Below are 12,445 nucleotides of genomic sequence, written 5' to 3' on the forward strand. Positions count from 1 at the left end.
ATGTATACATTCCTAGAAATTCTGATTTAATTGCATTGAAGGGACACTCACTGTTTTTGCTTTGTTTTTAAAATGTATTATTTTTATATGTATTAGTATTTTGCCTGCATGTATGTATGTGTACTGTGTGTGAGCAATGTTCTTGGAGACCAGAAGAGGGTGTCATATTCCCTGGAACCAGAGTTACAGATAGTTGCAAGCTTACTAATTGCTTGGGGAGTTACTCACTTAACCCACTGGACTCATTGAAGTAACAAATGCCTTCCTGCCACCATATAGTATGAAACCCTCTAGTAGATGAAGAACATAGGTCAACAAGGAAATAAGAAAACAGAATCTCAGGTTTCTTCTTAAACAGGAGGCCCCCACAAAACACAATGCTGGGCTTTGGAAGGCTACATAAGCTCTTAGCATCTGAATGTCACACGCTGTGGTCTTCTCCGTCTCAGGCAATAGCTCTAAAGGACTAAGTGACTGCCAGCATTCACATCTGTCAGAACTGGGGAGCTAAAAAGCCCATGTGTGATTGACTGAACAGGTTGTTGACAGCTCAGGGATGCTTGGTGCATGGCAGCTGAAGTCTGCATGTGGAAGAATGGACAAGTGTACTTGTAGTTTACAGAAAGGTGGTACATGCATGTCAGAATGCCCAAATGGGGGAAAACACAAGCAAGTCCTCACAGCTGCGCCCTAACTCCTGGAGACTCTGAAGACAGAGAAGCAAGGGCATGAGGTTGGGCGCTTTGGGAAAGGAGCTGAGGGATCATCCGCTCAGCCAGCATCTCTGTGCCTCTTCATGGTGCTGAGGTTGTGATAAAACAGGAAATCCACACAGGAAGCCAGGAAGTATGGACATGGAGGATCAGCAGAGCACACAATAAGACCATGGAAAAAGGAAGTCGGAGGTGGGAACTTTTTCAGTGTGATTCCTCTTACAGTCTGGATATCAGAGGCTCCCCAGTGGCTCCCAGGCTTGAGGAGGACTCCCTGCCACAGTCAGCCAGAAGGCCTCTGCCTGTGAGTGCTTCCAGATGCACTGATGTGTGGAGCCCAGAACAGCTCCAGAATCATTGCTAGCTAGGAAGTGACTTCCCAGAGGGGGAGGAATCAGTCATTTTGACACAAGGTCAAAATACCAAGAAAACAGTATTCCCAATTGGGACTGTTCTGAGCCAGAATGAGAGTTCATTAGAACACACTCCTCTCTGCTGTTCTCTCCTAAGCTTTCTGGCCAAAGGGCTCTGTTTAGCATGCTTCCAAGAGCAGATCTCTGGAGATGGGTAGAAGCATCCACGGATAGTGCTGGATAAGGGTCTCCCTCTTAACTTTAGAAAAGAAAGACCCTTGAGAGGAGAGGAGAGAATATAGCCTTATGATTCTAGGTAAGAACACATGACCTCAGATAGCATTTGGGCACAGACAGAGTAAGCTGCTGTATGGCCATAGGGTTCAGACACTGAGTCAGACAGCAGTGAGGTTTCCCTTAGGACATGAAAATCAGGCAATTTGGGAGACTTCCCCCTTGGCTTATAAAGATTGGGGAGAAAGCCAGAAAAGGGAGAAAGGGGACAGGAAGGAATGGAGGGAAGGAGGACAGGAAGACTTGTTCATGAGGCCTAAGCATATGCCAGGCTTGTGTGTGGCGTAGTCATATGTGGAAATCCTCTTTAGAAACCCCCCCTGGGGGAGGCACGTCAGCCTTCCTACACTTGCCTGACCAAGAAGCTGCCACTTACAACCCTCCTTTCTCTTCTGACAATAAAAAAAATACCACCAAATAAATACATATACATTTACATAAGTATATCTGCACACATGTATACACTTTTAAACAATCGTTTTAGTGCCAGGGCTTTACTCAGGCTCAGTCAGCTGTCACTGTGCTTAGACCCCAGCCCTACGTTCTCGATGTCATCATGTCATCGGTGTTTCTTTATACTGTCCTCATCACCAAGCAACCGAACTGTTTTTGTTTTAATACTCATCTAAGACTCAATGATTTCTCTCCTTTTAGGAGGGTCCTGTCTACCTTCTTGTCTGTGAATTACTAAAAAGAGAAGGAAACGAGTGGGGTGAGGACAGGGGAAATCATTTGTCCTGGTTCTGTGTCCTGACCTCACAGTGCTTGTGGTATGGGGTAGAGTGAGCACTTTCCTGACCATGTTCTTCCTGACTGTGGGAGATCTCAAGCTCTGCCCTACACATCTTTCAACAGTCAAGTCCCAGCCCCCAAACACACACACACACACACACACACACACACACACACACACACACGCCCTCTCCATAAGATCGGCAGCCTCTAGAACATGTCCTTCTCTAGTCCTTGGGGAGGCATTCTTTTTACAGTCTCTGTTTTAAACTACTCTCTAGAAGGGAGTGAAGACCAAACTGCCATTGTCAGGGAGCCTTCTATCACCCATCAGGGGCAGGCCTATGACTAAATCAATAGCAACCCTTCCTGTGGGTGTGGGTGCCTGGACTCACCCCTACTGCCCCTTGAAGAAGAAGAGATTCAGGCCTGGGCCAGGCCTTCCTGAACAGACACAGATGCCTCAGGAGGGATGCTGGCACAAAAGGGGTTATTTGAAAGAAAGCCTGAAAGGGGCCAAGGCTGTTGACTGGGAGCTGGTTCCACGCCACAGCCTCTGCGGACTGTACTTGCCTCTGTCCACTCCTTCCTTTCTCCATGTCTCCCTCTCCAATGCTCTCTATTCACCCTACAAAGAAAAGCAATCCCCAGGCCAAGTTGTTTACAGTATTTTATGAAAGTTTGGAGGGGAGGGTGAAAGAAAAAGAAAAGGGCTGGATTTGGGGGCAAAGGGGAGGGGGCCTGCTGCAGAAGAGAAGGGAAGAGAGAGGGGGTGAGAGAAAGAGAAGGCAGGCATGCATGAGAGTCCCAAGCGGTGCCAAGCACCGAAGAAAGGGCTGCTTGGGGACAGGGAGGGAGCATGCCAGAGCCTCACAGAAAAGGAGCAAAGAGCTGAACAGGAGGGAAGGGTGAAATTGAAGTGCAAATGGACCTGGGGTCCTCCTGGCAGAGACTGCTGCAAAGTAGACACAAAAGGGATGCCTGGGGAAGGAACTGGTTCTGGGGAGTTGGACACTTAAGACAGAGCTGCTGAGATGGTTTAGGAAGTAGACAGATAAATAAATGTCAGGGGTGTTAATGTGTGTGTGTGTGTGTGTGTGTGTGTGTGTGTGTGTGAGAGAGAGAGAGAGAGAGAGAGAGAGAGAGAGAGAGAGAGAGGTGTGTGTGTGAGACAGTGAAATATAGTGAAAGAAAAAAATGAGACACACACACACAGCCAAACCCCAAGAGAAAGAGAGAAAGGGATTTGGGAGGGGGCGGGGTGGGAGTGGGGTGAGAGAGAAGGTCTCTAGCCGAATGGAGAGACTTGGCAGGTGGACAGGAGCAGCCGGCCAGGCCTTAACTGCACTTGCTGTGTCTAGTCTATTGTTGTCTCAGAGGGGGGAGGAGGGTTGTTTGTTTGTTTTGTTGTTTGGCCTCTTTGTGTCTTTTGTTCCAAGCAGTTAGTTTGCTTCTTTCCCAGACACTGGGCTAATGGAAAACCTTTATGGATTTTCCTTAAAGGGACAGGATCAGCAAGTGCACCCATATTACTCACTCATTTCTCAGTCCCAACCAGTTCCTACTCAGACAACTGTTTTAGTTTTCCTTCTTTCTTTCTGTCCTTCCTTCCTTCCTTCCTTCCTTCCTTCCTTCCTTCCTTCCTTCCTTCCTTCCTTCCTTTTCTCCTCTTCCTCCTCATCTTCCTCCTCCTCATCCTCCTCATCCTTCTCTTCTTTCTTCTTTTTGACCCTATTTTTAATGGAGAGTCAGGGTTTGTGCTGTTTTATGCCTGGTTAACAAGAAGAAGCTGGTCAGTTTCTTGGTACCCACTAAGCCTCCCCTCTCCATAGTTGCCAGGACATCAGGGGAAGAAGGGAGACAAAAATAGGAGTGCCCTATACGCAAGCATAAAATAAAACATGACAAACATCCCTTGCTCCCTTTCCCTCTTAATCTAGGCCTGAGGATTAGAGGTAAAAGCTGAGAGATCCTCACTGAGCACAGCAGGGACTTTGAAGTAAGAGGTTGGTGGGCACCCTCTCAGCCCAGCTTCCTCTTCCCAGGTCCCTAAATGTTAGGCAGACCATCTTTAGGGGTTCTAAAGTCTGCCTTGAGTCTCTCTCTGGCCTGGCCACTCTAATCATCAACTCACAGACCAGAGTGACCCGTTGAAAGGCAAAGGAACCAAACTCAATGAAGGGCTACCTTTAATAGAGACATTGGAGAAACAGACGTCCCTCATGTCTGACTTTCCTCTAGAAAGAACTCCAGTCTCCTGCCCTGCCTAGCAGTAATTCAAACAGCTTTGAGTGTAGAGGAGAGAGGTTCTGCTAAAGATGACCAAGGACACCATCTCTGTTCCCCTGTTCCCTCACTCTTCCTCTCTGGTTCTCCCTTGAGGGGTTCAGCCAGCTTTAAAAAAAAATTCTAATGGATCTTTTTCTCCTTTACTTGCCTTAACATCTCCCTAGAAGTGCTGGCTTCTGCTGTGTGGATTGGTACAGGAGGCAGAGGTTGACTCTGCAAGGGTTAAGTGTTCCCCTCATCCCATCTTGGGAGAGTTGGGGACTTAAAAGACAAGGTCTCTAGACCCTTCAAAGTTGAATATAGCACAGGTACCTTTATTTTTCTCATCTCATACCTTCCCCAGGAAAAGCGATTTCAAAGCTAGAGCAGAAGTTCCCTGTTTTGTGTTGAGGGTCCGGAAACCCAGTCCATGTAACCTACAATGGAACTTTCTCTAAAACGATTTTGGCTGCAAACTTGACCAACAATCCTGCTTTGGGTTAGTGGTGGAGCTCTCACCTGCTAAAGGAGGGGGTGTGAGATAGGTTTCTGGCAGTCTGGATTTGAATCAGGTTTGTGCAAAATGCCCAGTTAGGAGCCCAGCTGGAGGCCCTTAGCTAAAGGCACTCCTGTTAGAAAGCCTGCAAAATGGAGGTGGGAGTCAGATTTCCTTGTGCTCCTGTGAGTCCATACAGTTTCTAATTCACTGTCACATAGTTGACAGATGGCCATCTAACCCTGAACAAAAAAACAAAACTGATTCTGATACCCCAGACACTGGTCCACCCCACAACCCACTTGTCCCCAGGATATGGTTCTGGCCAGGTGTCTTCTGTGCCTGAGGGTAGGAGTCAGCATGCTCCTCTGGAGAATGAAGGCTAAGTGAGGGTCATCACCAAGTTCCATTTCACTTCCAATAAAGTCGTGGTGTTTTAGAAAAGCTGGCCTAGCATCTTCTGACCCAGGAGTAGGCAGCCATGCCTTGGGCAGGAGCCCCAAAAGCACACAAGAGATCTAGTTTCTCTGGTACTTTCCCCTGGGCTTCTTGTCTTGGAAGTTGAAGCCTCCAGGTAGTAAATTTGGACCCCCTTAAATATCAAACTTCACCAATCCTAGACAAAATAACACATCAAGCCACCAATCAAGCAAGCTGAGGTCTTGTCTGTGTTCAAAGTCACTTATTTAGGTTCAGCAAGCTGGGCTGGGCAACCCCAGGGGAGTGAACTTGGTCACCTCCAGTTCTCCAGTGTGCTAAGAGCTTGGGACAGTGATAGAACATGGTGTCCTCTACAATGCTACCTACTCCTGCTTCCTAAATACCCACATCTGCCTCGTGCACAGCCCTGCTGTATGTGTGTATGAAAAGGTGGGGTATCCCAGGAAGCTAGGCCAGGGAACTAGTCAGGGAGTCCCCAGGCCTCCATGGATGGACAACATGCCCTGCTTGAAGGGTCTATCTTCCGGAGCTCCTGACTGGAAAACTGGAAAGCTGTGCTCCAGGCTCAGGCAGGGTGGAATCTTAAACAAAATTAAAGCAAGACAAAATAAATTCGAAGCCCAAACTAGTCCTCGCTGTAAGCGAGATGGGGGTGGAGAGGGCAGAGCGGTGAGGGCCTCACAGAGGGGAGTGCGAAGAAAAGAACTTCGTGGACAGCCAGAGACAGCAAGCCTATGTTTGTGGGAACTCCAGCTCTTCTGCCGGCAAGGTCTGGACTGGGGGAAAGATGAAGGTGGCTGTTGGGTGAGAGGCTAAGGGAGAAGGGGTGGCTACTTGACTCTTCCTGCCAGAGCTAGCAAACTTTAAGGGGTCAAAGCACCAGAAAACTGCAAGTTTAGGTAACTTGACCAGTGACCTAGGCTTTGAATTAGCCACAGTCCCCAGGTAAGATGGGGAGCTGGGAAGAAGACAGGGAGGGATTCTTGGAACACTGGACACAGGGCCAGACCTTGCTATCCTTAAAAAAAAAAAAAATCAAAGAGTCCAAGGTCTTCTGCCCACAGCTCCTGATGACAGCGGGGAGCCTGAGCTGGTTCCTAAAGAGAGAGGTAGGGCAAGACCAGGATTCCTGGCTTAGATGGCAAAAGGCCCCACTAAAAAAGGGCTCAGAGAAGGAGTTGGGAAAGTCCATCTCCCAAGACAATCTTAAATCGTCCCTCCTGAGGGGCCCAGTCCCCGATCTCTCCCATCCTGCGAGGATGGCGTGCGCGGGAATCTTTAGGCTACCGATAGTGGTTTCCTGACTTTGCCTTGGGTCATTGCGCACCACGAGCACCCACGACCCCAGGAGAAGGATTCTGGCTAGCACACCCTGGGGGAAGAGGGTTATGCTGGCCCCAGATAGTGCAAACCGGCCACCAACTTCTCCCTGGGCTTCTGGAAAGAATCATGAATCTCGGTGCACGCGAGGCTCACGGGTTCCACGCGCTAGACCGGCACATCGCTTTCCCTCAGTGCTCAGCGCACCATCAGAACGCACAATGTTCCAAGCGCAGCGCAGCGCACCCTCCTTGTCCAAGGCTAGGGCGTTTTGAGGAAGGATCTCCCGAAAGGATCCCATCTCTCTCTAAAGCGGAGTAGGGTTCTTTAGTAACTATCTGGGGGTGGGAGGTAAATCAAATCGCCTGTGGGCTTGCAGCTGGAAGCCAGTTATTTAGGCTCGCTGAGCCTCGTTCCTAACGGATCAGCACTCGTTGTTTGGGGATAAGTTGAAGAGTGAAGAGAAAACATGATTGTCTTAAGTGACTCTCACATCGCCGTTTTTCGTTCCCCGAATAAAAGTCTGTGTCCTGGGCCAATTTCGCGACTGCCCACGCAAGGCCCAGACTTTGATATTTAATCCAGGCCAGGTGAAACTACCTGTTGGGGCACACTGCAGCCTATAAATCCGATCCTCCTCTCCTTAGGCAGTTTGGGAGAGGTGGAATTGTTCAGGGGGTGTTCAGAGAAGGGACACCGGGGCTGAAGGGCTGCGAGCGGCAGTAGCAGCGAGCGGCAGTAGCAGCAGAGTCTGGCGGTGCCGGAGAACTGTGCTAGCTCCTCGGTCTGCAGAAACTAAAGACAGCCCCATGCAGCCGAATCTCGGCACGATTCTCTATGATTCACTATGAAGCGGTGAGGTGGATTCTTGAGACTAGAGCACGTCGGACTCTCAAAAACAAAGAGCCGGGGGCAGCTTGCTATGCTCCCGCCCCCTACGGTACACACCAACTCTTAATGTTTCTCCCTACGCGGAAATTCATTCAACTTCTCCAAGGAGCAGGCAACGGATGCTATCCTGCCACTGCCTGAGGGCTGCCCGGAGCTTCTAGGCCACTTTGCGGGAAGAAAGCCACTGCCCCAAGGAGCAGACACACTTTCTTAATCCAGCGGTAGAAGAGCGGTCAACTTACCAGGACCTGCAGAGCCCGTGGGGAAGATTTTTAGAAGCTGGGGACAGGCAGGCTTATAAGTCCCAGGACCTGTTGGAAAGATCACTGGGACTGAAGTTTCACTTGGAAAGTGCTGGGCACAGTGCGGCTCTGCCGCAAATTTTCTAGGCTTCCAGGCAGCCCAACTGCAGTGAGGCTGCTGGAGGCATGGGGCTCAGGCTTTTCCATCGAGAGTTTCTGATGCGGGTTCCTAGTTTTTTGTTTGTTTTTTGTTTTTATTTTGTGAGGTTTTTTGGTTTATTTTTTTTGGGGGGTAGCAAACACCACTGGACTTGGAATATTTGGAAGAGCCATACCAAAAGTCCCCTCAGAGGATCAGAGGAGATAAGCAACTTGGGGAATGTGTGCATTTAGTTTTCTAAGGCCGTGTGATTTTTTTTTTTTTTGTCCTTCCCGGTCACCATTTATTTATTTGGCTGCAAACGAAATGGGAATAGATATTAGGAAACTGGAGGGGGGAAGAAAGCGGATAAGCCTTAAATTGTTGAGAGCACTCCTTTTTACAGTGAAGACCATAGCGCTACGTGTGTGGAACGGAGAGAAATTATTAGTGAGACTTCATCACACAGGAATGGTGGAGGAGATTGAGCCAGCGAACTAAAAGATGTCTCTCTCCGCTCTCTTAGCGCGCCGCAGGTTCCCACCCGCAGTTAATCATCCTGGCAATATTCGCTCGATCTGCTCGCAAGTAGCTCGTCTCCCTGTCCTTCCTGACACTTCCCTTCTCTGTTTACATCTTTCTACGCTGGGTCACCAGAGCTTTGGGCTGCCCGACCTCTCGGGTGCCTTTAAAAACTCTTACAAAGTTTCCCAGCGCATACTTGCGGGTGGGCTCTCTCCAAGCGGGTCTCTGCTGGGAGACCCTCTTCAGCCGAGAAGCCTGGAATAATTTTCAGAGCTCCGCTCCGAAGCCGCTGCTTTATTTCAGTTCAATGGGGGGAGGGGGCTCACAGACCGGAGGATAATAAACAATGCTGCTTACTAAAGATACAAAGTGGGTGCAGAAAAGAACCATGTAGAAAACCAAGCAGAGACATTTTAACAAGTGGTCAGACTTTTGGGGATGCCTTTGAAAGAGACTTGTAAAGTAAAACATTCGTGGCTCTCTAAAAGTACAGAATTACGTGGAACAGGCGTTGTTAGAGTGTGCTGGTTGGAGCCGTGTTTATTTATTGGCTTTTGCCTCTGGAGATCATCAGTTGCTACCTGCCTACTCCTTGGTGCAAATCGCCTCCCTATCTCAAGGTCTCATTAAAAGGGTCTTCCAGGTGTCAGTATACTGCGCTACTGTTATTCTAGATGCCCCAAGAGTTGCAGGCACTACTAGCAGTGGGGACTTTAGGGAGAGATGCAAATTTTAACAGGCATTGCCCACATAATTCAAAGACAGGGAGCAATCTCTCCTTCCTAATTCACACACACACACACACACACACACAGAGAGAGAGAGAGAGAGAGAGAGAGAGAGATTGTGTTTTGGGGTGCTGACTGTGGCTGGGGATTGAGGATTCCTTTCGGGTATGGGTGAAACTGATTTCTACTCTGTTCAATGGCCTTGGGAAAGGGCTTTCCATCTGCTCCAAACACTCCCCTTACAATGTCAGAAAATCTGCCCACAAATATTGGCACCAAGCTGCCGTGACAGGCGGTGCTGCTTTAAATAGGAGAGAGACAGACCCAGGCAGGCAAAAAGAAAGTCACAACCTTCCCCAAGGATCAGGCTACCTGCTTCTAGCCCACCAAAGCCCAAAGGCAGAAAAAGGAGACACCTAGAAATTCTCCCTTTTAGAGCAGGATATCAGCTGGATCCCAGACCTCTGTTCGATTTTAGAAACCGTGTATAGTGTATATGCAGATGGGTCCCTGAAGACCATTTGTTAAAGGGAAGCAAGGTAAGAGTCTGGTTTATCCTTCGACTCCGACTCCTTTGCCCCGCCCTATCCCCTCTGTGCTTGTTCAGATAAAGGGAACCATTGGAAGAAATTTGAGAGGCGTTTAGCTTAACTCTTGTGAGCAGTATCTTCCTTTTGTTTTGTTCAAAGCCGGAGGGAGGGGGTACATTCGATGAGGGAAGGTCTGGGTTCAGTCCTAGACCCTAAAGCAGAATTCATCCTAGGGAATGGAGGATGTCAAGATGATGACCTTATACAAGACTCACAAGTCATCTGTTTCCTTACTTTCTGTACTTGTCCTGGAGATTGCTCAGTTGTCTCTGATTGACCCTTTCAACACAGCCTACACGGCAGTTTCTTCTAAGAAGCACTGTGTCTGCTAAGCCCAAGCTTGAGAGACCTCCTCCTGCAGAGTGTGACTAAGTTGTATATAGCATCTCAGGAAGTTTTGGGTGATGAGCAGTTTGTCTTGGATTTCCCACAGCTTTCCAAATCAACTGGGCTCTATGTTGTCATTTTGGAGAAACCGAGGTACAGGAAAAGGATTTGACCTAAGAATGCGGGAGAAGCTGAGAGCAGGGGCTGGAGCAGCCTCAGGACATCTTGGGTTTGGAGTCCATTTGCTCCATTTGAAGGAGGTGCAAAAGCTGACAAAGAGCTACTGTTTGGTGAGTATCAACTGTGTGCCAGAGCACGTGCCATCCAGACATGTTACATACGTCACCTTCCTAGCAGCTCCAACGAGTCTCATCAGCCCCAAACAAATGGAAAAGATGTAAGAGGAAGACAGGCATAAATCGAAATTCTTCAAGTAATATAAAAGAACATAAACTGAAAGTGAAAGCCTTCAACTTCACTCTTTCTCCCAAAATACCATCTATAGTTTTCATTTCAGTGGCCGAGTATGTACCTAACACATGTTAACATCGTTTTATGAGTAGGGAAAGGAAGGCTTTCAAGCTAACAAAACATGGCTACCTGTCCCCAGACTCAACCCTGCCCATTGCTCTCTGTGAACTAATAAAACATAGGTGAAATACGTGAGTGAAACATTGATATCAAAAAAGTTACAAGATGAGAGTTGCTATCAACTTTTTCCCCCCTTTCCTCTTTTTCTTTCTGTCCTATTCAGGAGCTAAAATTGCTACATGACTTCAGAAACCGAGGCCATATTAATAATTATCTGTAATGATCGTATTCTTCCTAGGCCTTGGTGTAATTGTACAAACCTCCAAGCCTCATGACCAAGACCCTAAGGCTGCCTCCACCCTGTGGTAGGCCAGGGCTAAGGAATGCCTATTAAGCTATGGATTTCCCTGACTATCCCTTAGAGTTGTTGGAAGACTTCAATGAGAGACAAGAAAAAGAACTGTGCAAATTTAAATTCTCTCTCTCTCTCTCTAAATGTAATTGCTGCTTTTCAAAGATGTCTTGAGGACCCTCTGTGCAGTTGGAACAATGGAGAATTGGGTTGGATTTTTTTTCTCTTGAGATGAAGAGGAGGTGTCTCTCTCTTAGAATTGGCTATTTAGGCCAGACTAGTCTCAGCTTCACAGAGATCTGCCTGTCTCTACCTCCTGAGAGCTGAAGTTAAAGGTTGAGCTGCACATTGAGCAGGTTTGGGGACTTTGCCAAAGGCTAGGCTTTTGGTGGTTGATGGTTACTGAGTGGAAGGAGGTTCTCGTTTATCTGTGGGAATAGGAGTGCTGGGTCTTTCATATTGGGAAGACTTTAGCATGTGTGAAGTGGATTTCTTTCTGCTGAAGACAAGTTGGTTAGGACATAGAGGGATATGGGTACCCTGTGGAGAGTGGGTGGCTGGAAGTAGCTGAGATACGCCTTGAAAGATGGTTAGGCCAGTCCCTTTGGTAAGTATTTAATACCAAAAGCCAGCCATAGACTGCTGGGGGCACATACCTCTCAGAGGGAAACAGCTTCCCAGAATCAATTATTTCATTTGTTATATTTCTTTTGTGACTGGAAAGAGTGAGTATGTGCCTTTTCTCACATGATGCTCATTTTGCCTTAATGTAAAAAAAAACAACAACAAACAAACAAGCAAACAAACCTTGTTTTGCAGCTTTCTTTAGGGGCCTGATGAGAAGAAATAATAGGCCACTGGTAAGGTCTCCTAGGCTAAGCAGAGGCACAGCCACGGGAAGGAGCTGCTAGCCCTTCTTGCTAAAGCATGCAGCATGCACACAAGACTGGAGAATCTGATGGACTCTAAGAAGGAAGGAGAAGAGATGAAGGAGCCTGGGAAATCAGCTAGTTCCGAGAAGAAAGTATGTAAGTAGAGGAAAATCAAGTTTCTTAAGCCCAGCAAGGCTTCAGAGACTGTCTTGAGGCTCTGAAAGACACCAGGACAAAGGATACTGCGCCCCCTGGTGTTAGAATCATATTCCAGAGACCTGTGTGGGGATCAGCAGCCATGAGCTTCCAAAACCAACCACAGAAAAGTTTCTTCTGTTTGCTAAGCACGTTGGAGTAGAATTTGTCCTTACTTTCTCGATTCTGTAGTCTTAGAGACTCCTCTCTCTCTCTCTCTCTCTCTCTCTCTCTCTCTCTCTCTCTCTCTCTGCGTGTGTGTGTGTGTGTGTGCGTGCGCGCGTGCGTGTGCATGCCGAGGCTACTTTGTTTTATTTGGTTTTCTTTGCATAAAATTTAGGCTACCAGGACAAAGCCTGCTTAAAAGCAATCCCTTTTGGTGAGGAGTGCACCCGTCTACAAACAACTCTGCATTGTGGGTAATGTTCTAGTTTGA

At 47.9% G+C, this 12,445-nt stretch overlaps 1 protein-coding gene across 1 annotated transcript in view; it reads left to right on the forward strand.

The window, feature by feature from the left end:
• Nucleotides 1–11,916, forward strand: part of LOC114609279 — a 34,788-nt gene extending 22,872 nt beyond the window's left edge. The window contains exons 4-5 of the mRNA XM_028753604.1: nucleotides 10,166–10,349; nucleotides 11,762–11,916. Of these exons, the coding sequence (XP_028609437.1) occupies nucleotides 10,166–10,349; nucleotides 11,762–11,779 (202 nt within the window). The 3' untranslated portion in view covers nucleotides 11,780–11,916. The remainder of the gene's footprint in view (nucleotides 1–10,165; nucleotides 10,350–11,761) is intronic.
• The last annotated feature ends 529 nt before the right edge of the window (nucleotides 11,917–12,445 follow it).

This window comes from Grammomys surdaster, unplaced genomic scaffold (assembly GCF_004785775.1).
Source record: "Grammomys surdaster isolate TR1022 unplaced genomic scaffold, NIH_TR_1.0 125951, whole genome shotgun sequence".
Lineage (NCBI taxonomy): Eukaryota > Metazoa > Chordata > Mammalia > Rodentia > Muridae > Grammomys > Grammomys surdaster.